At 37.9% G+C, this 27,416-nt stretch overlaps 1 protein-coding gene across 9 annotated transcripts in view; it reads right to left on the bottom strand.

Annotated features, from left to right (window-relative positions):
• CHRM3 (cholinergic receptor muscarinic 3) overlaps positions 1-27,416 on the bottom strand; it is a 265,817-nt gene that overhangs the window by 75,119 nt on the left and 163,282 nt on the right. The window contains exons 1-2 of one of the 9 annotated variants that reach the window (XM_069010356.1): positions 6,698-6,749; positions 5,259-5,396 (exon numbers count right to left, since the gene is read on the bottom strand). The exons of 5 other annotated variants lie outside the window; for them this stretch is intronic. In XM_069010356.1, coding sequence (XP_068866457.1) covers positions 5,259-5,323 — 65 coding nt within the window. In that variant the 5' untranslated portion in view covers positions 5,324-5,396; positions 6,698-6,749. Of the gene's footprint in view, positions 1-5,258; positions 5,397-6,697; positions 6,750-21,730; positions 21,803-27,416 lie in introns of those variants that run through there. 3 more of the 9 variants (XM_069010357.1, XM_069010359.1, XM_069010360.1) reach the window with 3 other exon arrangements.

Below are 27,416 nucleotides of genomic sequence, written 5' to 3'. Positions count from 1 at the left end.
TCTTGGTCTCCTTTCTTGGTCTTTCCCCACATGTTCTTTATCTTCTACCTTTTAGTGGATTTACTCCCAGGAAAGCAGAGACACAATTCCCTGCTGTCAAAGAGATCCATAGCAGAAATTTTGTGAAGTTTTCATAGTGTTTCACACTGTTTGTATTTTCAAGGTTAGAATACAATTTGATGTTTTACTTGATGTTTCTTGATAATCAATAAAGGTAATCATTGTCAAAAAAAAAAGGCTTTAACTGAATGATCTGTAACATTTAAATACAACTGCAAACAATAACAGGTTTTAAGCCTGCAAATGCCTGTAAATTTCATAGCTTTAAATTGGTGTGATTAATTGTATGTGTCAAAGTTAAGCATAGGGAGTATTTGAAAACTTACAGGATAGGGTGTTTAGACTATTGAACATCACAAAGCATATTTTTTCCTAAAAATTAGAGCATTAGACCAAGACTGAAGATACATAGGTTGCTTTTTGTAAGCGAGTAACCATCTGCATTACCTGGGGAAAATATTTGTATCTACTCTTCAGGTGCCTTATCACTGAAATTTGAGTCAAGGACATTCTTCAGCTTTACAAACTGATATAAAATAGTTAGAAACATAGATGTTTATGTTATGGTAGTTTAATTGTACAAGACACAAGCATAATAACTTCAGAGTGAAAAGATATTTTTTCCTAACTGAAATTATGTAGAGAATGTATTTAAGCAACTACAAATAGACTGGGATACTAAAACATACATAACGGGAATCCAGTGAGATTCCTTATGTCTGGCTTTCAGCCCTAGGAGGAAATGGCTCAGAGACAAAACCTTCTTTCCTTTGGAAAGTTATTAACCTCCCATGCCTTTGTTATCATCCCTTGCTGGATGAGCCACCCATTCCTCAAATACCTCTCTCTAGGATGCCCACTGGCTGAGAGAAGATGCGACCTTTTACACGGGAAAACACGAGGAACATAAATTCTAGACTAAATGTTTGTCAGAACAATCATGATACAAATATCTTGGGTATACCCACCATTTTTCAGGCCACCTACATTTATCTTCTTGTGTGTATCAGCCATAGAAGACAACTGAACTCCCTAAGTCAGTTATAAGAGATTTCTAGATGACATTTTATGAATATCCCTTCTCCCACATAACCTGAAACAAGATTTTAACTTTTCTCCCTACTTTTTAAAATAAATTAAATATGGAATAATGCTAGAATTGTAGAGAAGCTATGTTAACTAATAGTTTTAAAGTTTCATTTAAATTATAAGAACCCTATTAAAAATAGCAAAGCTTAAATATTTGGGAAGAGAAAAGCATCTGGAAGGTGCACAAAGTTCAAAACACATTTCTAAAAGTATGAGAACTCATGTCTTTGGGCTCATTTCAGTACTTGTTAAATCATCTTAAGTGAAAACAGTTTCCATTCAATGTTATCTGTGTTTTAGCTCCTGTGCACCTGGTGTTCTTAAACTGTCTGTAATTATCTGCATGTTCTGTACACTGTGTTGTCAGCCTGAAAATCACTGTATCATCTTATTTTTGTCATTTATGGAAAAACCTCAAAAGTCTAGATTTTTAATCCAGTTTGGAAAAGCAAATCTGTGATTTCTGCTTCAGGAGTGGGCAGCATATCCATCAGTAAGATCTTCACAACCCGTCTGTTTGGTTGGCTGAACATCAGCAGGAAAACCGCATGAATTCTCAAGCATCTTGGACATGACAATTCTGCTGTAGTCCACAGGATTTTGTTTTTAGATTAGAATAATTTTTTTCTTAGTGAAGTCGTGATTTCAGCTGGACCCAACAACACCATAAGCAAGGCTTTGTACTGGTATTCTGAGTAGACTTGTACACGTAACACACACAACATATTCAGCTTTATATTGGGGACAGAATTTTATTGTCAAGCATTCAAGCTTGGTCTTTGGTATTAGAAAACACTTATGAGGTATGATGAATCATTTGCTTTGCTCACTTAAAGAGGTGAATAAAGACGGGATTTTTGGTAAACATTCATTTCAATATTTTCGTTGTAACAACATGGCAGCATAATTCAGCTTAAAGGAAATTAATATTTTCCCTACTCTTCTCAAAAAGACCAAAAAAACGAATACAATAAATGAGTTTTGTAGTGGCTTGCAGCAAGAAACTACAACCATGTTGTTTTAACAACAAAAGACCAAAACCACAAAAAATGAACATGTGAGACTACCTCGATGCAAAAGGAGTACTCACACAGGGAACAGCTGTGACGGGGGTTGTTAATAGAGCACACAAAAGGTTACCAAGACTCAGGATATTCCGTAGCCTTCTGAGAAGTAGACAGGTGTGGGGTAATGCACACCATGACAATGATAGCAGTGCATAAATTCTGCTTCTTTGTTCAATAAGCAGTACGTGCAGTTACTGAGGTATCTCCAAAGGGAGCCATTCCAGCTCCTTTATAGTTCAGTTGGGATTACACCAAACCTAATTTTGCCATAGAGTACAAAGATGTGCCACGTCACAATGGGCTCTCTGTGAGCCCACAGCTCTTCAGTGCTTTGCAGAGGAACATTAAACTTTTTTTTCTAGCAAGGATTAACAATTCTTAAGGTTTCTGGAGTCAGTTTAGTGCCCTGATAGATGAAGTCCTCAAACACTTGGGGTAGCATTAAAGAAATGATACAATCACCCCTGCTTAGGCTCCTCAAAATGTCTCCCTTTAGTTTTCTTTCACCATCACAGCTTCCAAAAAAACCAGACAATGTACACAGATCGTGCATCTGGTGTAGGCATAGTGAGTAGCTTTTCATTGTTTCCCTAAAATCAATTCTAAGCCCATGGGACAGCTTATCTTCCTTTTATTTTCAGTATTTTAATTGTGTTTTCACAAGAAAGCTCCTTGACAAGTTGTTGAGACCGCCAAAAGAGAAGGCAAGTGAAGTGAATTTGCAGAAGTGAAAGGCATCCAACCAGAACAAGAAAAGTGACCTGTACTCTGTCTCTAGACTGACTCCTAGACTGACTGATGGTGGCTAATGCCCAATGCAGGTGGCTCCAGCAATGGAAGAACTGGCAAGGCAGGGGTAAACCCATCTGGGCTGCTGCATTGTGGCCAGACACCACTGCATGGAAGAAAATATGACTCGGAAGGGACGTCATGTAGATGCTCGTGTGCCCAAAAGTTGCACCACTGAGAACACTGAAACAAACAACAGGTAGATAAGGCTGTCAAAAATTGAAATAGCTCAGACAGACATAGACTGGGAGCAGAAGTCTGAGCTGTTTATAGCCTGATGGGCCCATGAAACAACAGGACATCTAGAAAGACGTGCAACACATACAGATTGAGGGATGGATACTGATTTCATCCAGTGTTTTGGCTACTGTGAGCAGTGCCGGCACAGCATCAGAGCTGTCTCTCCAACATTCCACCTCCCATCAGTAGGCTGGATATGGGAAAGTTCCTGGGAGGGGCCACACCTAGCTGACCCAAACTGACCAAGGGGATATTCCATGAGGGGCATTCCTTACTTACAATGTTTGCCTTCTGGAGCAACCACTACATGTGCTGAAGCCCTGCTTCCCAGGAAGTAGACAAACATTGTCTGATGATGGGGAAGTAGAGAATAATTCCTTTTTCTCTTTGCTTGTGCATGCACAATCTTTTGCTTTTGCTTTAGTAAACTGCCTTGTCTCAAGCTAAGAGTTATCTTCCATCTTATTTGCTCCTCTCCTTTGTATTTTCCCCCTGTCCAGCTGAGAAGGGGGGGCTGATAGAGCAGCTTGGTAAGCACCTGGCATCCAGCCAAGGTCAACCCAGCACACACTGTAGTGTACTAGCAATTAAATAACATTCTAATGGCCAGATGAGCTATTCTACCTGATTCAGGGGCAATCTAATGAACTCCAGTGAGGTCAAACTAGTTGGATTCACTTGGCTTAAAAAAGCTAAGATATAGATCAGTGTTAAAATTTCAGTCCAGAAAAAAATTAGGATATTAAACTATTTTGTAGAAGAAAACATATATCTACAGTTACAGTAAACAAAATACAAAGTACAATCAGTAGCTGGGTGAAGAAGTAATTTTCCTTTATGGTACAGTTATAAAGCAAGTACATTATGGTTGTTGTTAGATTATTAATCATTTTTACTACAGTAGTGCCTAAAACCATGCAGAAGATGAGCCCCATAGGATTTTGTAGTATGCAGACAGACAGCAAAAGACCATAGCTATCCTGAAGAATTTATAGGCTAGGCAAACAATATAGGTACCTGAGGAGAAAGTGATGCAAAAAATGAGCAGTGGGAACAATGCAGTCACAGCAAATGCTAGGTTTGCAATGAGAATGAGCACACGAGATGCTGTGAAGAGATGAGGGGGAACAAGGGGGCACTAAGAAAGGGGCAGCTGGAGCAGAAAAGACAAAGAAACGTAGGCAAGCAGGACCAGGATGGATGCACTTGGGACAGAAGTGAGTTAAAACCGAGGTGAAGGGTATTGGAAGAGATTCAGAGCAGAAATCCACTAAGTAGAGGGGCAGAGGCAAGCCTGTCAAAAGTGCAGAGAGAGCTGAAGACCATAGGTAGCCTGCAACAACAGCTGGCTGGACTCTCTGGACTCTCTGTTTTCCCACAGGGTTGCCCTAGAACTGGTGAGAGTTTCTCAGTAGGCCAAGTGGTATTTGGAAACTGGTTCTGCTGGATGTATCTGAGACAGATGATGCCTGGATTTGTTCTTGTATATGCTCTTACGTATATGTGTTTATATATGACCACACCATAGAAAATCATTTATTTGCCATTTTGGACCACAGAACTATAAAAATGAAGCACATATGACACCTGCCTTAAAAATTATACTAGCTGTCACTCTTTGATTGAAACAAATCAGCTTTGTAATCAAAACAAAGCGAAATTAGGGACTTCATTTTTGAACCGACATTATCAGTGTATCTCAAAGAATTAGGATAACTGTCAGTCATAACACAGTTTTGCTCTTCAATATTTACTGGTATATTTTCTCTGCCCTAAGCACAGTGAGGAGGCAGTGAAAATCAGACTGAATATAAAATCTTTTCAGCAGACAGCAATTACAACTGACAGTGCAAAATTAACAGGAACATTGGTGATAGTGTGGGTTGATTTTTTTTTTCTCTTTGGTGTCACCAGATGAGTTTTACAGCAGAGAAGCAAAAGGGTGTATTATATATAATACTGCATGTAAATTCATGGTAAAGGACACATGGATAGAATTTCCTAGGAAAAAACCTGTTCCTGTGATCAGCTCCGTGACGGTAAATCTCTGATTCCACAGAAGTCCTCTGGTGGAGCATGTGGTCTGGAAGGCTCTGGTTTCATGATGAATTATTTTAAAGGTGTTCTTTATCTACTGGGCAGGGACCCAACCTAGAAATAGTGAATATAAATACCTCTTGGTTCAAGCAGACTAAGAGATGTTCCTGGAACAATATACCCTGGAACAAGGGTATAAGATCAATAAAGCATATGAATAAGGGATGTGTATGCACACATGTATAGGGAGGAGTTAATTTTATCTCTGCAGCTGAAATTGAGAAAACATAAGAAAAAAATACATTCCATTCTGGTGACAATGTTGTAAAAGAAATAGAAAATTAAGACTAGCTGCCGAATACAGATTTTTTTTTTTTTTTTTAAACCCTGAATTTTCTCTACCTTACTCCAAAGTTAACAGACCCATAATCTATTCAGTGTATGCATTCTGTCAAAAAGAGAAAATACTAAAGCAATCTTCATTCTGTCAGCACAGGAGTTAGTGGCCTGGAGCTGAAATAAATGTCTGGAAACAAGCAAAATGCACACATTGTCACGGAGCATGGTCATCCACTAAAAAATCCATCAAAATAAGCAACCAATCCTCTGTCACTTGATGTCTTATTCATCATTCAGAAGGTCACTCTTTAATTTAAAGCATTTTAGATCAACACAAGAATAACTTGGTGAAATTTAAAGATTTCTGGATGTTCTGAATGTTTTCTGAATGAAAATATCTGTCCTAGGTACAAAGCCAAACAAAAATTACATGAGGATGTACATGAGGAATTACTTCTCTCACAGCTGAGAGGAAGTTTGGCTTTCTTGCAGCAATCTCCCTGATACTTCCCAGCTTTTCACTGACCTTCCCTTTCATTTCATCCACTACTTTTTTTTTCTTTTAGCTTCTTTAAGGAAGACTCTTCTAATATGCCTGGCATACAATTATTTAACAATCTCAGTAAACTGTAGCCAAAGCTGAGGAGTCTTCTGATTGTGATTTTGGCCATTCACTCGACTGTTTCAGTAGAAGACATTCCTCCTACGTAGATAGCAAGACTGTTTCTTTCCCTACTCCTTCACTCTTTGTTACCAATACCTTTATGACAATCTTCAAATTACCTTTTTCTGTTGAGGCAGAGTGCAAAGCCAAGCTGAACAAAGAAACACTGCAGAGTTATGAAAATACATTGTGTTTTCTGAATTCAGTGCCAGATTCTGTGTGTTTGCAATCACAGCAAACTGCTACCAAACAGGTTTTCAGATAGAGAAAGAAAAGAAATGAAGCTACTTAGGAGCACCCAAGCAAATAAAAAATTCAATCAAGCAGCCCACCCAGGAACAACCCCTTGGTCCTGTCCAGTCCATGACACAACTGCCAACGCAGAGAACAGAGAGATGAGGGAATGTCAAACCTTTGAGGTCTTTGGGAAAGGGGTGGAGCCAGAAGTGTAGTGAACAGTTCAGAGCTTCCAGGGCAACGATCACAAAAGCTGTCAGCTTGACCAGGGATAACACAAGAAACCTGAAAGCAGGAAAGGTATTTTCTGCTTATCAGATATGGATATCTGCTTAACAAACACGGGGGAAAATTTCTGGTCTTATTTTTTTCTTACCAGCTTTTATGAATAAGTCACATGCACAAAGTCCTATTGTCGTGTGACCTTCTGCTTGGTTTTGAAGGTTAAGTAATAAGTAATGAATTATGAATAATTCATAATTAATGAATAAGTAATGATCCTTTTCAGAGTGACTGGGACTGACTTGCTGATAGCAGTATTTCAGAAGGAAAAAGATTGCAGTGAAAACAGGATCACTCTGTTCAAAGAATGTGAAGAAAAGACAGATTGATAAAGGCTCTACGTAAAACTCTTAGCAGAGAGGTGGAGGAAGCCAGGTTTATTTCTAGGAACTGTCTTAGAAGCATCTCTAAGAACAGGGAGCAGGGTATTAGGTATAATTTCAACCTCCAAACTAAGAAGTAAGTTCCTAAGTATAAAGAAAGAGAAACTCTGCTCCTGTTTTCTTGGAGAACCTTCCAAAAGGCTGGCAGTGTCTAAGTCCATGTAGGCTTAGCAAGGCCTCAGGCTGGCTACACATGAATGATACTCAACATCACTGTGTACAGGTTTTATAATTCTGCAGTGTTTATCTACAAAAACAACACTTAAGAGATGACTGACTGCTTTGTATCAATGGTGTAAGGCTAAAGGAACTGCCAGTAAACAAATATCCTCTTCAGGATCAAGGAACTAGGATAAGCATTACTAGGTCAGATAAATGAGAAAGACATTATCAACATAAAATATTTCTTTTTCCTACCCTCCCCTCTTCTCATTAATTTGTAGTACCACAATAGTTCTCCTGTATCCCTATCTCCTGTATTATGCTCCATATTACAGCTTTGATGATGTCCACTACCCTTCTTCTTGCAATAATCACCTGAATTTTTCATTTAGTTGAAAACACATGCTATTTGCCCCTCCAATGGACTGAGATACATTGCTTATCTCACAGACAATCAGAATGCACTTATCTTCTGGCTAGAAGATGCTTACACCTATTGGAAGGAGTGCTCTTCTGGCCAGGCTTTGGAGGAGACTCAGGACAAACCCTGTGGCTACTCCACTGATGAACTCTGCATCACATCAGTGGGCCAAGAAGCACTCTGCTCTTCACTGCAGGTGAGCAAAAATGGGCACAGGCATGAGGAAAAGCCCTGGTAGAGAACTTAAGCTTAAAACGTGCCTGATTCCTACCTGTATTAGTTCTGTCTGTGTGAAAAAGTTAGGATTTTGAAACACAAATTGAGGTGAGTTAGGAAAAGAATATTTACTTATCTGCTTATTTACTTATCCTACTAACAGTCTTGCCCAGTATCACAAAAACATGTAGTTATGAAGCTCTGTCTGAATAGCACCTCATTGAAGCCGGAGATATTTTGCTGTCCTTGCAGTTCCTCTGCTGCTGAATTCACTTTCCCTTATTTTCCTGTGTGCTGAATATCACCAGGATGTTCACTGGAGAGTTTGACAAGCAAGTGGACTCCAGGAAAGCTAGGCAAAATCCATAATCACACATTTGATTTGATAGACCTAAACAACATGAACTTGTGACATATGAAAAATGACAAATAGGTCACGTAGTTAACTGTGAAACAAACTCCACTGTGTATAGTTTCAACATAACATCTGCCATGTAGAGAAAAGGTTATGTGCTGACTTTGTTTAGCTTTTTTTAGAGGAAAACACACTTAGTCCAACTTAAAAATTGTACGCATTTATTTCACGTACAATTGTATAAATTTCAATTTTGGATTTTGAGATTGCATCAATTTATCTCATTTTCTTCACATCAAAAAAGGGAAATGAAATATGCATTATGCTAACATGGAACATGTTTCCCTCAAAGCACTTTTTCCTGTCCACAGAAATTAGCACCATTACTGTTTGCTGTTCCCACAGTTTCTGTTTTTCTACTGAAATCCAAATTTTTTTTGCTGTTGACTCAATTACTATAAATAAGTTTATTTGGAACTTACTTCCACGAAATGTTCTTAAAAACAGAGCCAGAGTAATTTGCATTGCCCTGAAGGAGATAATGCAAAGAATTTTTTAATAGATCATAATTTGGAGGCATTTTCTCAATTTTGGATTTTTTAGTCAGTAAATTTTACGTACCTCAATAGTGTCAGCAGAAACAAATATCACTAAGTTTATTCCAGTGATACAAATGAAACAAAAGGTAATTACTGTAATTGTCAAGTCTGGATTCAAAACTTTAATAGAGACAGCATTTTATCTTGGCAAAATACTAGCAGTGCATACATGTATATATTTACACATACACGTGTATATACATATATATACATTTGTATATATGAATGCACACACCACACAGAAATTCACGAATCCCTCTATTTATACTTAATGGCTTCCTCAAGATCAACCAGTAGCACAACCTTGCTAAGAATCTATTGGTGACCTAAAGTGTACAGGCTTAGGAAGAAAAAGCAGGATCTGAAAAAGGAGTAAGGGGTAAGAGAAGAGGCTCTCTTGGGATATTAAAAACTCTTTTTATGATAAATATAACTAAAGAGATACTAAATATTATCTCTTTACTGCACATAAAAGTACTGTATTCACTTTTTCAAAACAAATTCTGAAGCTACATTATTAAACATGTTTATCTCAAAACACCAATTCAGAATACAATAGCATCCATAGCTTTGATATTTCATTAATCAACAATTATTACAAAGAAAGGCATAAAAGATTCAATACATGAATCTTCATAACCATGTGTCCACTGTATGATAAAAACCTAGGTTTTATTTTTTCATCAATTCTTCTGTATAGAATTTGTCTTTTTTGTCTCCAAATCCATGTATTTTGGCAGTGTATCTTCGCATAACACAGGTTAACACAAGGTCAACACTCAGAATTAATCTTTTTATTTTTCTATACACAAACAGAAAAGAGTTTTCACATTAATTGATTGCTTTTATTAGAGACTAGGAGCACAAAGTAATCTCCTCGCTCTCCACCAAGAGTACTGCATGCACATCTGGCATACCAGTTCATGCTGAGGGGGAAGCAGTGATCCTTTCCTCATACCAACATCCCTGAGAGGACTAGGGGTGTCACACATCTGTCACAGACACGTCACTACCCAGTTAGATATGATGGCCATCACCTCTCAGGGCTGTCATTAAGGTTTGCACATGTTTACTGATTTCTTTTGCCATCATGTGCCTATTAAGTGCTAAAATGCCACCACTACAGGCTCTGTGCTCCAGCACTTTCTTTTCATATCTCAGATGCAACCTCTGGTGTCGTGAGTGCCTTCTGTCTCTGGGTAAAAGTGCTGAGGATGTGTCTCATCCTCTTGTCTGACAGAGCCCAAAAAGATTAATCTTTCTTTCAGAGATACATCAATAATTCTTACACAGTAAACTTACATTAGTCTCAAAAACTGTTTCACAAAGTGGTGCTGAGCTCACAGGTTGGGATATATAGGAAAGAAGCAGCTCATTTTATCAAGTAGATTTCAGCTGGAACACACGACTACAACCAAAGAAATGCGAAATAAAGGGGTTTGGAATTCATCTCACCATTTCGATATTTATTACTGCTTCAGTGCAGTTCAGTAAGTAACAATCCATCATAAAAACACAGTAAATATTGTTAATTGACATGTATTTCACTCTCCTAATATAGTGTGCCTCTGTATCATAAGGAATCTCCTGGATGATTAATGATTTTCTTTTTCCTCTCTCAGACTAATGGATCTAGGGCATTTCTGAAGCTCTAAATGATATTACATGCTGTACCATAACTGATACTATCCATAACACTCAACACAGGAGAGACACATCTTTCTCAAAATGTCACATAAATTTTGGAAGATGTTCTAAAATTATTTCCGTATAGGAAGTATATTTCAGATATTGTCCTATCCTAAGTGTTTTTATTACTCCAAAGAAGGACTAAACTGTCATTTAAGCATTTCCTTTAATAATTCAGACAATATTTTGCGAGGGTGCTTGGTCTGCTTCACCTGGAATTACCTCTTCAGTTTTACGCAGGGTGTTTGATAAAACGAGATAAAGTCACACATCGTAGACCGATTTAATTCACTTAAGACACTAACAGCAAACTGCAGGCAGTAAAAGTTGAAGAGGGGGAGGTAACCCACACAGAACACTCACATACTAAGCAAAAAGTATACTGTGATTAGATAAAAGAAAAAAAAATTTTCCTCACTGACTATGTGAACCAGAGAGGATTATCTAGTACAAATTCCACCCTGTCCTCTTCTGAATGTGAGCCTAACATTTTAAAAGATATTGTTTTCAGGGCTGGAAGCTCCTGAATTTATCTATATGACACTAATTTAAAAAATGTCAATCTTAGAAAATATATAGAAGAAATATTGATTGCATCAAACTAACAATTATAAAGAGATTAAAAGAGAAGACGGAATAGAAGAATCCAAATTTCAAAAACTTTTACATCCTTGGAGAGAGCAATTCAAGTACTGCATTTAGGATTACACCGAGAGGGTTGTGAGCTGTGTGGGATTTTACTTCTTCCCCATCTCTTTCTCATGGCAGGAGACCAGAATATCCCTAATAAGAGTGATATAATTAGCAATCTGTGCTGTTTAGTCATTCATCCTCTGATCTGGTGACTGTCACAAAGCCTACATAAAAAAAAAAATAATCATTTTCCACCTGTATTTCAAACCCTATTATATTTCTGTGTAGTTCTAATGTCAACTGTAGATATTATGTGTATTTTTTTTCTTCTCCACTCTGCCTAGACACTCCATTTTCATTTGAAGCTTTACAAATAATTAAAAGAAGCACAGATAACCTACTGAAATGTAAGGAACTTCCAATCACATTGAACTCAGCGAAACAAAAAGGCAATTGCCAATAACTGAAAACCCTTTTCAGAACTCCTTCAGCCACAGAGTACTCATTTTTTTTAATAATTGACTGAAAGTCCTCAAAATTTTTGCTGTTCTAATTTTGATGTTATAGAATTCTCTACTGAAGGCAATGGACAACTAAACTGAGTTTACTCTTACTTCCATAGGAACCAAAATGGGCTATTAGGAAAGAAGGAAGAATCCAGAACTTAATAAATAAAAGAAAAAGCTGTATTACTTTTTGCCGTGTCAGCATTTCCATACTTATAAGTTCATTAAAATATCGTTATTGTTAGCAATTTTACATAAAGAAACCATTGAAAACTGTAGTGGTTTTCTAACTAACTTCCTTTTCATTTTAATGTATCACAAGTAAAAGAAGAAGATTATTAATTAATATGTTGAGAAATAGTTTTTATCTGTCTTTGCATTTTTCTGCTAAAGCTGAAAAGCATTTTGCAAATATTAAGTATCCCTGTAAGGTGACTCTTTCTATTATTGACATATTTAGAAGAATTGAAGCAAGAAAAGTACCAGTGACTGCTGAAAGTTAGAATGAATGGCAGAAAAGAGTATTTCAAATTCTAAAGTCCTGATTACCCACCCACAGTCTTCATTACACAATGACACTCCTCTTTCTCTATGAAGACAAGATGATTTACCACTGCCTTCTCAATAATTGGAATATTCATAAGCAATTATAGCTGTGTTCAAAGAATGTTCTTGGACTTAAGCTCTTGAATAAAACCATTATCAAGGATTAAAAGAAAAAGAATTCACATTTTCACAGAAAATAGCTCATGTTCACCTTACCAGGGTGTTTCAACTCTATTCATGAAATTCACGAAGTTGTACAGCAAATTTACTACATCTTCTGTACTTTAACAGAACTGAAGTCTGAACACCTATGACAACTTGGATTCCAAATAAGAATGAAAGTCATTGTGATCCTGTTGATGTAGAGCCACAAACCGAATTAAGTACCAAATTATCTTTCCAGTTTTACATATAGGTCCTGCAATAAGCATCAATGAAAAAACAAAAAAAAATCTTCAAATTTACCAGAGGAAATGTAAAAAATTCACAATACCAGAGCGAGTTGAAAGAGTCATACCTTAGAAAGCAGGCAACTTTTCAACTTCAGAAGTTATCCCTTTAAAAAAGGCCTATTTTGGCAGTGACTCCTCTGGAATGGAAAAGCAAGATATTGCTTATTTTACTTCAGTCTAAATGCACAGAACCTCCAGAGGGGCTTCTCCAAGTTTCAAAGCAGACCTCTGGAAATCTAGAACTGAAAATTGAAATAAAAATACAGTAAACATGCTGCCATGTATCTCTTCTCAGTGCAAACCAGGCTGCTCTGTACTGGCACAGCAGATCCGCGCACCATCCTGCACTAATACAGAGCTTGGATTTCACTTTGCGGCACTGAGCGCTTTACCTCATGCAAAGACGGAAACAGCAGGGCAGCTGCATGCCAATTCCACACTCCAGTCCTGGAGCTGTTAAGTGAACAGCCAGTTCCAGTGTGCCTTGACAGTCTGGGTCAAAGGAGGGGCACAGGCCAGTGCTTCTGCAGCCACCTGCCAGCAGGGCTCTTCCAAGCAGTCCAGCTGCTTCGCGGCAAAGGGAGGAGCCGTCAATGAGCAGATGCTTCCTGCACCCAGAGACTGCAGCCTTTATCGAACAAATATGCTTTAAAATTCCACCCACACACAAACCTGGCTCTAAAGCAAACCTGGATGACTTTGTGCCAGTGATCCTCAGGCTGAAAATTCAGTTCAAAATCCAGTTACACGCACTCCCTGGAAGCAGTCACAGGACACCTCCCTCCCTGCCAGATGGCTGGGCAGTACAGTACCCTCACAGTATTCCTTAAAATATGCTGATGACACCCACTGAAGTGTGGACATGGAGGTCTCCCAGCGACAGAGCCAGGAGGGATGTGAGTAGCACTGCTTCTGGCAAGCCTGAAAGCAGCCACTCGTCAGGATGCAGAATTCGAAAAAGGCTGATGCTGAGACCCAGGAGCAGAGCAAGTTCACTGAAAAGTGAAACAAAGGGTGACATTCCAGCTTCAAAGAAAAAGTGGCAAAACCCACCATGGATATCTCTAAAGTCTCCTTACTTTAAGAAAACAAGAGACCTGTTGCTTACAAGCAAGTTAAATTCAGCAAAACTTTTGTACTACCAAAAAAGTGAACTTTTTGTGTCCATGGGTAGGTACATACTGATAAACTTTGCTATGAAATAAATACCAGTAACTCTGCAGAAGAGAACAGAAATTAGAAGACAGCTATACATAACATGGAGATTCTTAAATTTGCATGGATTCTCCCAAAGAAGTTGATAGTGCCTTTTGTCTAAGAAGTAAAAATGATGCATTTTTTAAAACTAATGACTTCTAAGTGGCAGACCCTGATAAAAAAGGACTAGTTGTAGGATGTCTCTCCAGGTGTGTTTATTCTCTGGCAGTTTTAAGAAAAATCATATTTCCTATGTGGATTTATTTCAGATGTTTGCAATAATCTGACTTACGGAAAATATTTCAGATGGGAAATAGAACTTACTGGTATCTACTTAATGAAGCAATAATATTCCTGCTTTCAGTGTCCAAATGTAGTGACATGCTTACTTCTCACTAGAATTTGCTCTTAATAATGAAGTGGATAATGACAGCCACCAAAAGCTACGAAATCCAAATTTCAACTTAAGTTCGATGTACCTTCCATGTGAATATGCTGTATTTCACCTAGAATCACATTTTAAAAATCCACAGGTAAATAAAGAGTTTATCCATTTTGAAAAAAAAAAAAAAAAACAAAAAACAATCACTGTGATTTATTTCTGGCAAAGAATATAATGCTTTTTTTGATCTATGTGACTTGTGTTTCCCCCTGCAAGCACTGTGTATTCATCATTCTACACATTCTGGAGCATGGGGCATTGAGTAAAGCATGCTGTACAAGAACCCCTAAGATGGCAGCTGTGTTTTGCAGACAGACCTTGGGAGTCAGATATTTATCAAGTTCTTGCTGGTGAATGGGAGCATGGTTCATAATACTGCAGGATAAGATCTGTGGACCCATCTTTTGCCATAAACCAAGATAGGCTCTGGCTGTAAGAAAAGTTACAAATATAGACCCTTACCCAAACTTCATCATGATGTTGAAGCCATCGGAAGGGGAAAGTACTTGATGCATTATGAGAAATTATATTTTACTAAATTTGATTGCATTTCAGCTTTAGGTATTTATGATCCTCAGTCTTTCCTTTAGAGCTGGATGAGAATGAATAAACATAACCACCATAAACTGGAAGGGTGTAGAGAAAAAATTCTTCCCATTTGAACAGAAATATTTAAAGCTCACATTTCAACTTTTGGCTTGTAAAGCTACTGTCTTAGAAAACAAATAATCAAATGCAATCAAATAGTGAATTGCTCCAGATTTGGATGTAATTTGTTGCTATATAAAAAGTAGTGGAGCAATAAATGTAATAAAAAGGAAATGCCAAACTCTTCAGCCCAAGAGAAGATCTGAACCAAAACTTTCTATGGGGCTACTAAAGAATCCAGCTGATAGTTTTCATCACATTTCAAGGTTTCATTTCCCCAGTGTAAATTGCTAAAATCACCTCTGAAATCAATGGAAACAGTCTGAGGTCTTTGTCAGGACTCACAACATGCACATTGTTAACCTCCAATCTCTCCGTCACCAGCAGAGTCTATTTACTGAAGAACTGGTCCAATATGTTAAGTTAGAGTTAAGTACAATATATACACAGAAATATATGTAAGAGGATATCCAAGGTAAAGCAGAGATACAAAAGAAGACAACATGTAATAATTATAACTGCATAAGGTGATGACTACTTTTACAGCATTGTTCTTCCTTTCTATTTGCTCAATGTATTTGTTCTTCATTGCCTCGTATTTAAGGAATATGTAAAGTGACTCTTAGCCCTAGGGAGTTCAGTTTTGGGGAATGACACATGCAACCCTGAGAAAAGATAATGAAGATAATGAAGAATGAATCTCAACAGATAAAAAATTCAAATGCAGTTTAATTGAAAAAGTTGAAAACCAGAGGAAAACATTTTTTTCCAATTATTTTGGCTTCTGCTAGAAACAAAGATGAATGTTTCTCAAGTTTTAGCCATTAATAATGTTGCTGTAAAGCTCAAGTATGCAAAACAAAATTAAATAAACAGGACTGATTCATCCTCACACTCCATTTGTTTTGCAGTGCTCCGGTGAAGCAGTAAATGCAGAAAAAACATGTTGTTAGACCAACTTTATAGCTGTTCTGCATCACCAAAGTGGCACAGAGCAACTTACCACAGACATGTAGCAAAAACGATTTGAAAAACCTCTTTCTTATTCTTCCCATCTCTGTCCTCTCTTGCTTTCCCTAGCAGTTGCACAAGACTAAGATAACTATTTGCCCTCCTGCTCCTTTGATCCATTCTGTACTTAAAGCCATATACAATTACTTTCATGTTGCTACTCACCCCTGAAGCTGCTCCTCAACGCAAAGCTGGTGAGTACTGAAGACGATTGCTAGCCCTGACTCCTGTCCTACAACTGCGCCTGGCTGCAGCCCAGCACAGAGCCAGGGCAGGACTGGGATCACTGAATATAAGCTGTACAAACAGATGAACAATTCTAACGATGTGTAACTAAGAGCTGTAACTAAAACAGCAGGGAAAAAAAACCCAAAACACAAAACCAAAAGGCAAAACCTCTGGAAAACAAATGTGCCTATGAGGCATACCTGCAATTTATAAAACACTGCTCAGCAAAGTAGTTACACTGCTATCGCTGAAGTTAAGCTTTCTGAAGTACTTTGGCACACTTCACTTTTGGATGAAAACTCTTACAAACAGTGACAATTCCTAGGTGGTGAGAAAGGGGCATCCACTTCTGCACTAGGCACCCAGGAGATGAGGAAAGCAGAACATGCAGCAAAGGTTTCAGGGTCATAGCAAAGGTGCTAAATGCACTTTAGGCCTGCTTCATGTGAGAGAAACTGATCCATAGCTCCTCAGTGGCAGGGATGCAATTTCCCAAGATACCCCTGTCTCGCTGACTGCCAGCCCATTTCTGAGGTGGGAAGTGAAAGTGAATCTCCTCACCTATTTGTTTTCTTTAGAACAGTGAAAGAACTTATCACCCGTTATGACCTCCCCAGCTTCAACTCTGCACTTTCACCAGCTCACACCTTTTACACTCGCACCCTCATTGTGGCACTCTACTTCAGCACTGCTATCCATGGCCATATCCACAGTGGAAGCACAAAGGCCACATTTCCTTCCACTAGGATGATTTTTTTTTCAAGTTCAGAACCAATTTAATCCATGTTACCAGCTGAATTAAAAATCATATTTTCCTGATATGCAGAGAAAAGAAAAAAGTACTTTGTATATCCTTTAACCCCTTTATTTCCATAAAAACCATCAGTAAAGTTCCATTCTTATGAAAGTCCAGGGAAGATTAAAAGCTATGGAAAAATATGTAGTTAAACAAAGTCCACCCACAACTGCAGCAGGAATAATACATAGCAAGATTTAGATGCAAATACGATGGTCTAGAACCCCACATAAAGAGTTCAAATTCATTGGCATACAGACAAGGAAGACATCCTCAATGCTCTCTCAGTGAACAGTTTTCAAAACCACATTGGATATATTTACCAACTAACGCTTAACTCAGGAGATGACAACCCCTGACATTTACTATCTAACATTAGACTACAGCTCTCCAATGTTTTACACCTACAGGATAAACTACAGGCTGGAGAATGAAGAACAAAGACAGGTACAGGAATGTACATAAGGAGGGTGATACTGACAAATTTTGAACAGTCCAGCTCTCACTTACAGCACCAAAGCTTCATTACGCTTTGCTGCTGGGGACTTGTCTGATTCACCGGGGGATTTGTCTGAGGGTTCCCAGTCCCAGGTTTTCCCCACTGAACAAGATTTTCATTAGATTCAATTTTAGTTTAATATCGATATACCTAAGGTATACCCTAAGACACTGATTCTCTGTTCAGTCACTGGCAGCATTTTCAGTTCAAGTGGTAGATAAATCTACCACATTTAGAAACCTGAAAAGCATTTATACGATTCTCAAGAAAATTATGCACACACATTGAATCATTCCCTCCTGCTGTCTTTCCATTGGTTGTGATCACACTCCTCTGAAATGAGAAAAAATCACAACTGTGCATACATGATTAACTTTAATTAGCAAGCACCTACAAATCAATTATTAGATTGTCACCTAATTAGCTGGAATAGTAAGCTGTAAGCAGCTGAGAGAAATTTCAGAGAGGGATGAGAAAACAAACAGTGCCAAGCACATATGAATTTAGAGCCAGGTTCAGCACCACTGAAGAGGAACTGAGATGGGGTCTCGGAGCTCTGAGTTGTCTGTCTTCCAGTTCAAGTAATGAGGACATTAAATAATATCTGTAAAACTACGGGTCCTCAGGCATCACTCTGAGCACAAGAACCATCAAACAGAGCTGTACCTAGATGTTGTGTAAAAGCACTGTGCTGCTGCACAGCACACAAGCTGAGGAGTTCTGGTGATTTTTGTCATACATGAAATCCCTATTAGTGCTTGGTCTTTGCATATTAAGTGCTTTGATTATTTTGAGTTAAATATTTTTAAATTGAATGTTAAAATTAACCCATCAGCCCAGGTACACAAATCAAGTTTTATTATTATGGCTTTCACTTGTTCAAAGCAGTTCATTTGTACCCTTCCCAGTAAAAAAATCCCCAGTTAAAAGTTCCCCAGTTAAAATCCCTTCTCAAACATTAATCACCTGTACACCATAAGAGTTATCTTTCCTGTGTTTACTGTATACTTTTACAAGTGTTTTAAGATGTGTTGGATGTATTTTTTTATGTTTTGACTTGTACTTTGGTTCCAGAGAAAATTTCAACACCCCAGTTCCAACAAACAGCCCCCACAGCTATTACCCTGTAAGCACCATAGCAACCTGAATTTAATGATTGGTGGACAGAGATAATCTGTCAAAGGGAAAACACCAATCACCTTAAACCAAAGGGGCGGACTGTGGGCGGAGCAAAGGCTATAAAAGTGAGCAAAAGAAACACACGCCCTCATTTTCCCCTTCCTCTCCAGCCTGCTAAGTTCAGTGCTGGAGAAACCTACTCCTTTTCAGGGGCCTTTAGAAATATATTTCTTTTTGACCAGCCTAGCACTGCAAGCCTTTTTTTTCTCTACCTGAGGTCCAGTGCTGTCTAAGCCTTAAGATCTTGAATCCCTGCGCTCCTGGGGCATACCTCCTGAGCCACTAGGATCCCAAATTTTTATATTTAGCTAATTTTTGCAATTTTTCAATTTTTCTGTTTTAATAAATTGTTTTAATTTCTACTAAGAGTTGTCTCATTCCTCACAATTTTATTTTCTATGTATTTTAAAAATGTTACATCATCTGAACGATTCTTTTAGCCATATTCTACCAGGCTACAGAGACAGGAACATATTTTGCCATCCTGACCTCTATTTTTTCTCTGTTACATATCCCTTCTAAATCTTGGCTCAGATACAGAAATATCAAGGGGATTTGGTGGGCAGGGCAGCCAGGCCATTGACACAATTGCAGTTTCTTTTGTTAAAATGGATGGGATCCTTGCAAGAATTCCTAAGACCACAATTTTGGCTGTAATATCGTAATTCATGGGCAATACGATAAAGAGGCTCTGAGCCCCTTCATTGTAACCACAGTTTTTTAACATTAGAGAATGCACATCACAAATCACTCCAGTCTGGGATGAAAAAATTTGGAATTTGCATTTCCTGATGAGGTTATTGCATGAGCATATGCATCATATGCTACCTAGGGTGGAGTGTAGATGCTGGTTTTGGAACAGGGTAGTTAGACACAAGTACCATTCAGGTGATTTGGTCCTGACAGCAAGTATCCTGCCCAATTTCTGGAAGGAAAAAATCCCAGAAGATCACCCCTTGGTGGATCAGGCAGAAAAGGAATTGAACTTACATTTTGATTTTGAAATAGTTTACTGGAGTAAACAATAATGAATGGAAAAAATCCCAACCAAACCACTGAACCACCAAATACATTTCCTTTCCTTTTGCCTTCCTCAAATGAATTACCATACTTTAATATGATCTTTATTCATCTTTTTTTCCAATACTTCTATTTAAAACATTAAGTCTTCCTTTATAACAAATGGAAAAGCACTACTCATGTATGTGGGAGTTCTAAAAATTCCAGTGTGCGGTTGCTCTTTAGCTGAAAAATCATTTATTCTTTTCATATGCAGTGCATAGAACAATTCCCTTAAGTATTAGTGCTTCTGACTTGACATGAATTTGGTTTTCTCCCTCTCTCCTCAGTTTCTCTCATCTAACAAAATTGTATCAGCACAAATGGCATTATGCAATGTACCTTATAATGCTCCTAATGTAAAAGCCTGTCTTAGTCTGCTTTCACCAGGGATTTCTGTCTATGCTTTAACAAACTTAAAGGAAAGAAAAATTTGGAGTATTTGAAAATCTCTATAAAGAGCTTAATATGGCATATCTTTGTACAGAAAAAAGTGAAAATACATTTTTAAAAAGTGAGTACCTAACAATGCTTTGCCTAAAGTACAAATTTTAAACCAAATCCAAAACCTGTCAGCCATTGTTATGAAGACCATCAGGCAGGGAAGACAGGCATGGCAATGGTTGGGGTACTGAGCTGGCAATTTCGGAACCACTTAGACTTTTTCTTTGCTGAATGGTACCGCAAACTTTGCTTTCAGGTAGAAGAAAACCTTTTATTTTACATCTTACTCTTTCAGAAGGCTATTCAGAAAAGGACAAGAGCTAAATGCTATAATCACCTCAGACTGAGATACAAGGATTACTGTGAAAACTACCAAAGTATTCACAATATGATCAGCATTTCCCATGCTACAGAGAAGATAAAGAACTAGGATGTTCAAAAGTAAATGTTCTCAGACTTGTAGTAGAAACTAGTGTCCTTTTTCCTGAGAGTGGCTATCACCAGAACAGTAATCATTTATGCAAACTGTATGCTAAGTTTTGAAACCCATTCTTGACATATATATCTGGCAAGGCATATGATAAGAAGATCTTTAGTGGAAAAGCCACTGACTACTTGGATCTTTAATTGTAAAATTGCTGTATGAATGCTTCCTGGATGATTCAATGTCTATTTAAGAGCATACATTTATGTTGGAGCAGTTTTCTACAAGTTGATTTTGCTTATGAAATGATGCTTCTTACAGAGGACATGATTTTTTTTTTTCACAGTATGAGAATGATTCATAACCACATTTTTGCCTTGATCAGAAGTAATTATTTTTCTTGACGTATCTCAGACTGATGGGTCAGCCAGCCAGAATGTCTGTCATGCTAGAAAAAAAAATACCGTCCTGTTGTATTGAAAATACAAACTGTTTATTGAAAGAACTCATGAACAAGAAAGAAATAAAGCAGGTGGAGAAAAGATTTTTTGCTAAAACAAGCAGCTGAAATCCCTTTCAGGCTTATCAGCTTGAAATGAGGATTTTCTACTCATGCAACACTAAATATGATAAAGGAAAACATACTGCCTGTTTCAGCATTCGCAGTAAGAGAAAATGCTCCTCTTTGAGCTGAAATAAAGGCACCAAGAACATACTGAGCACTGCTGCTGCTAAGTACTTTGTACATACAAAACCCCTTGATACAAGGAATAAACAGTTTTGCCACATTAAATTATTACATTCCCAGTTCTGTTACAAATTTCAAGAAGAACCTGTCATAAAATTCCTTCTGGATTTAAGAACAGTGCAATGACAATAGCATGTTATCTACAGAAAACTAATGTGATGCCATGACAGGCCCACACAGCTGCTCCTTCAAAGCCTTCAAAAACTGAAAATGAAAACAGAGCTTATCCCCTAATTCCACCTAACAGTTAGTACATTTTTAATATGCAGAAAGCATTTCCCTCTCTTACCTTTGACAGGCATGTGCTGAAAGGATGCTCCAAGATATTTTTCAGCATGCTGGTGATAGAGGAATCCCTGACTTACACAGGTCAGCTGCCATGGCACAATACTAAAAATGTCAGACGAAGTAGTCAGAATTACCCAGTGGCTTGATAAAAATCAGCTTACTTTAGATCTAATCTAGAGACTGCATACTGATAGGTATGTATTAGAGAAATGGCAAATATGACAGGACCAAAAGGACAACTGAGGAACAAACCATGAATTTAGAGTGCTATGCCTATTAACTTGACTAGAACAAGAAATGCAATGTTACTGTTCCTGAACCTTGTAAATGAGGTCTGTGAAACTTATCATGCCCTCAGTTCTCCTTTTGGGAAATTTTGCATAATATTTATGTAAATACAATTACAATTATTTTGAAAGGATTGGCATAACTTCTAAAACTGTCTCTCAGGAGAGGAATCTCCCAAATGAGGTTTAGGTACTCAATATGAAAATTTTATTTACTCTTTGGTATTTTTCAACCTCTTAAATTTACTAAAATAATGAAAACACCATCCATGAAAAAAGAATTCCAAGAAACACCTCCATAATATAGCCTGTGGATCAACAAAAACCACAACATCCCTAATGAATAAACACTGAGATTTTTCAGAAGAGTGAATAATCCAGACAAATCTCAAGAAGGTTTCGCATATATATAAGTACATATATTATCAAGCAAAGCAGTCAGCCCTATTTTCTGCACCTTCCTGCAAAGCCATGAGGCTTCTGCTCCTGGATGGAGCCATGCCTGCTTTGACATTTTGGACAGTTTCCGTTTTTGAGCTGCAGCATTTTGCATCTGCTATTTAATTTGGAAAAGGTTTGCATTTTAGGATCCATTAATATTGCTCTAGTAAAAAAAGATGGCTAATATTACTTTCATATCCTGTTGTTGCAATCAGCAACAGTGGGACAATTGTTACTTTTTGTATTATATTAATTGCATTACTTATAAGTCACCAAAAAGTAACCATGGGACAAAAATGTTTTTTTAAAAAAAGAAGTTATGATGAGCCATATTTCTCAAAATTAAAATTCAGCTTTTGGATATACAACCATAGGATTTTAAAGTCAACCCTTATGGAAATATTACACAAACAAAAGTAAACATTTCACCATTATCTCGTGAGAAATACAGTTTAGCAAAAAACTAACATACATTGCAATACAGCTAAATAATTTTTCATGTTTGCATAAATTGAGAGGAAGTGAATTCTTTTATTATAAGCGCTAAGGTGGAGCAGTAAAATAAAGATTATCCTGGCATTGGTGTAGAGGCACAAGCGATTCTGTGTCTGCTCTTTATTACCACTTGTAGCACTGCTAACATCAGTGATTAGGGATAAATAGATACATTTGCCTTTATTTAAGAAGTAATCCCTCTGCTAAGTATAAAGAATAAATTCAGAACACAGCAAATACCACGATAGCGTTTCATTAAGTAGGCTGTTTCTGGAACAGCTGGAAGGTCATGAAAGATTGAACTTCCTTCTGTCAACCTGAATACAACCAAAAATCCAAAACAGCATAAACAACTATCTTGATTCTCAGTCACATGCAAATGTGGGTACTATTGCACACAACTGTGAGTTTGTGTTAAAAAGACAATCTGCATTACTTCCTTGGCAGAGACACAAAATGAAGGAATGTCCTCCCATGGTCTCTGCTAAGGAATCTGGCCAATATTCAGTCTTTACTATTTTCTATTAGTAATCTTATAGCACACAGCAGTTCTGCAGATACTTACTAACCAGTACAAAATATTGATGAAATCCTGTTTTGGCACTAAGTCTTTTAAACTGAAAATGAGGACAATTTAAGTTCTGCCACTGATTTTGTTTATACAAGTCAGGCTCTAAATCCAATCCAGGAGAGTGAAGAATTATATGCATTCCCAGAAATATATAAATACTCTGAACCTAGTGACACAGCCATGTGCAATATAGGTACCACCAGTTCTACTCTATATTCAGATGTAAACTGATGTTTGTCTCTCAGTTCCATGCCATGATAAAATAATGGTTCTTGTGAAAGCCCAGATCTGTGCTCTACCCAGAGCTTCGTACATTCATTCAAGCCCACCAGTCAGGATTTATCAGAAACAAAGAATATTTCATTCTTTCTGGAGAGTGAAAAGAAATGGTGGCACACCAGTTTATTGTTGTGATGTGTGATATGTCCTGTGCAAGAGATATCTACCTCTAACTTTAGAAGAAATACAAGGGATGAAGGATGTCACATCACTTTGAATCTTGGAAATAGGGAAGCAGAAGTGGAACTTCTCTATGGTGACATATTGGTTGGCCTGTCAGCTTTCTGCAACTTCAGAATATAAAATTCTAGTGTGGCTAGAATTCAGCAGTTAGAATTCATTTAAATCAAGGATACCATGGGCTTGTGCTTTCTCAAGTCACTAACCGTGTATTCTACCTCTATCACTGTACCAGCACTGACAACTGTGAACCAGAGGAGTGAACTGGAAACTAATCCCTGTTTGTAGGATTGCACTGTCCTTACTTGAATGTAAAATGACTCCCAGCCTTCTTGTGGATGTTGGCATTAAATATAACGCAAGCCTTAAAGAGCTGATCTTCAGTTGTATTTCAGGGAAAAAACAGGACCACAGGCTCACACAGAAGAGCTCAATGCAGAGGGACTGTGGAAGCAGTGCCCTCCTGAAGAAGAAATGGGACACGTTCCTAAAGTTGAAAGAGAAGGACAAATCTACCATGAGGAAAGTATCCCAAGTCCCCAACCTGACACCTCAACCATCAGTTTTTTATGGAAGATTTTAGAGCAGTTTAAGAAGTAGCCCTTGCTCATCATGCACTTTTTATGGCCATCAAATAAGCTGTCAGTCATGGAAACACTGTGAGCAACTAAAAGTCACTTAAATTAAAGAAATAACAACTTAAACATGCATTAAAAATGTAAATTTAGATACAATCTCTACAAAAGGGGAAGCTTTGGATTGTATAACCCAGTTTAGGGAACACAAGAAGGTGGAAAAGTAAATACCAACTGCACAGCTGTATTTAAATTCATTCCTCCTGCAGGAAGGATCAAGAAGTGTCTTCAAGAAACACAAATGTGGCAGAGGAGAGGGACTGCACTTTCAGGAAGATACCTTGAGTAGATGTAGCCCAAAATATGGAGCAGTTAAATTGAAGCAAAGATTGCTGCAGCCCCCATCCCTCAGGCATGAAGCGATTAATGTTGAGCCTGGTGAGCCCCTTGCAGCCTCCTGTGGTCTCACACATGGTGGGTGCAAGAGCAGGGACACAGCACAGGGCTGACCTGGGGCAGGGGCAGAAGTCCTGCTGAGACTGCTCCTTCCAGGAGAGCTGCCAGGCCAGAGCAGCTCTGGGGTGGGGATGGTCTCTCCACATTCACATGCCATCTATGGCAAGTAAGAAGGAGCCTTTGATTTTCTACAGACAATACCACTTTTGGTGAAACTTGTTGAGAGGAGTCTCAATCTAACCTGAGAGGTGGGAGGCATATTATTCCTCAAGAATAAAGTATTTCTCATAAATAGTGTGCAGGACAAAACCCTTGCAACTTGGAGCAAACCGAGGTTGCTCAGAAAAAAAATGCATTTCCAACCAAGCCATGAGTGTAAACAACTGAAAAGGTCAAGTCCCAGCGTATAAAGAAATCTCTCTCAGGTGTGAGCTAAAGCCCTTCTGCCTCCGGCAGGTGGACAGGGGCAGCATTCATTTCTGCAATGCTCCCAGGGGATTTGGCAGGCCAAAGTATTATCAATCTTTAGTCTGCAGAAACAAGAGACTCCTTTTGGAAAGCCAAATAAGTGAAATATTGACCATTCCCTAAACAAAACTTCCATCCTATTTACTGAGATTTCAAGTGAGGTTTAGATATAATTTATTGAAAGAGTTCAAACTCATTTATTGTGATGCCTTAGTCATAGGATTTTAGTCTACATGTTTCAGTCCTGTCACTCTTTTCTCTCATTTGTTATACTGCTGTCACTCCCACTCCTCTTCCTTCTCTGGATCAACAATGTTGTAGAGGGATAATCAGGTCATTTGAAAATACCTTAATTTTTACTGAGAGCTGACAAAACCCCTTCAAATGCATTAAAAAAGTAGAAAAACCTGATATTTGAAAATGAATAGCTTTTAAAAAGGAAAAAAGTCCTCAAGGAAAAAAAAACCTTTAAATTATTCTCCTGAAGACCTCAGAGGATAAAATCCTTTAAATCCATTAATATTTTGGCATCAGTTTGCAGTTATTAAAATCACGCTTGACTGAAGGTTTTTTTCATAACACTGAGTATAGAGACACTACAGAGAATCCAATAAATTTGCTCGATTATATGCTACTTAGTTCAAAATGATGCCCTAAAAGGGAAGGGGAAACCCAAATCCACAGCTCCCCTCAAAACACACATAAAACTGCCCCCTAAAAAACCTGGCCCTCCAAGACGTGTAAAGAGGGAGTAGCACACAGCCCTTTCTTTGGCTTTCTATGACACCTTTCCCTGGGGTCAGGATTTCAGAGTCACCAAAACAGATGCGGAATAAAACAGATGATACAAACCGCAGATCTTTGCATTAAAATGAAAATATTCAAGTTATCCAGGAGGGAGGGGAGCCCCTTGCTCTCTGAAGGCCACAGTGCTTTGGATCTGCAAGGACTGCTGAGCATTGGTGCTTTAGGCAAAGGAGGGCTCTGCTGGCAGCACTGCTGGGGAAAACCCAACCATAGTGCTTCATCCCTGTGTTGTGACACTCTCTGGGAGCAGGAAGAATGTGTTCTCTTCAAGCAAACATTTTCCTCAAACCTATATTGAAAAGATAGTTTTTTCCTCCAACTACAGTGTGTGCCAAAGGCTGCTGACTGACTATAGCAGAAAATTCATGCGTGAAGATGATGTTTCCCTTTATGGTGTTTCCCTTTATTCTGCACAAAAGATGTGCTACAGATCCCAGCTTCCTACTCAGCATTTCCTGGTGGTTCTTTTAGGGAGAGTCCCACACACTATGGTGGCTTTTTAGGTGCCATTTCCTATACCCTGTAGAAAGTGCTAGGTTTACAGTTTAAGCTCTCTTAAGAAATTATAGCACCCAAAAAATGCAGTTTTTCAATGGTCAGTGTTCCTGCAGTGAAGACCTGGTTAAGTTTTGACATGTCTAGGGCTTATGGTCTTGCCCAAAGATTGTAACAGAGCCTGAATTAGAAGTCAAAATCTACTATTTAATATAATTTTAACCTTGAGGCAGGAAATATTTTGCAGACATATATTGGATATATTGTATTTAGTGGAATGATAAAAAATGCAACATTATTTGATTCTTATGGCCTTTAAAGTTATTCAATTATTCTAAAATAATTGGTCAAACAATAATTTGGTCCTGATAATTACATCTTTTCCACCCCTGTGATTGATTAAAATACAGAATTAACTATGAATGATCCATAAATAAGTTACCATAAAAAACATGTATTTGAAAATATATATATGGATCTAAATCAGTTCAGCTGTAACTGAAAGAACACCAATAGATACAGTTCTGGAGGGTTTTAAGATTAATTGTAGCATCTGGAACATATTAAATATAATTTGATAAATCCCGAGATTAGGGAATTTTTAAGCTTACTTATTACAGACAATATATGATT

Source organism: Aphelocoma coerulescens, chromosome 3 (genome assembly GCF_041296385.1).
Source record: "Aphelocoma coerulescens isolate FSJ_1873_10779 chromosome 3, UR_Acoe_1.0, whole genome shotgun sequence".
NCBI classification, from domain to species: Eukaryota; Metazoa; Chordata; class Aves; order Passeriformes; family Corvidae; genus Aphelocoma; species Aphelocoma coerulescens.
Note: the sequence above shows the minus strand (reverse complement) of the source record. Positions and strands in the feature narration are given on the sequence as shown.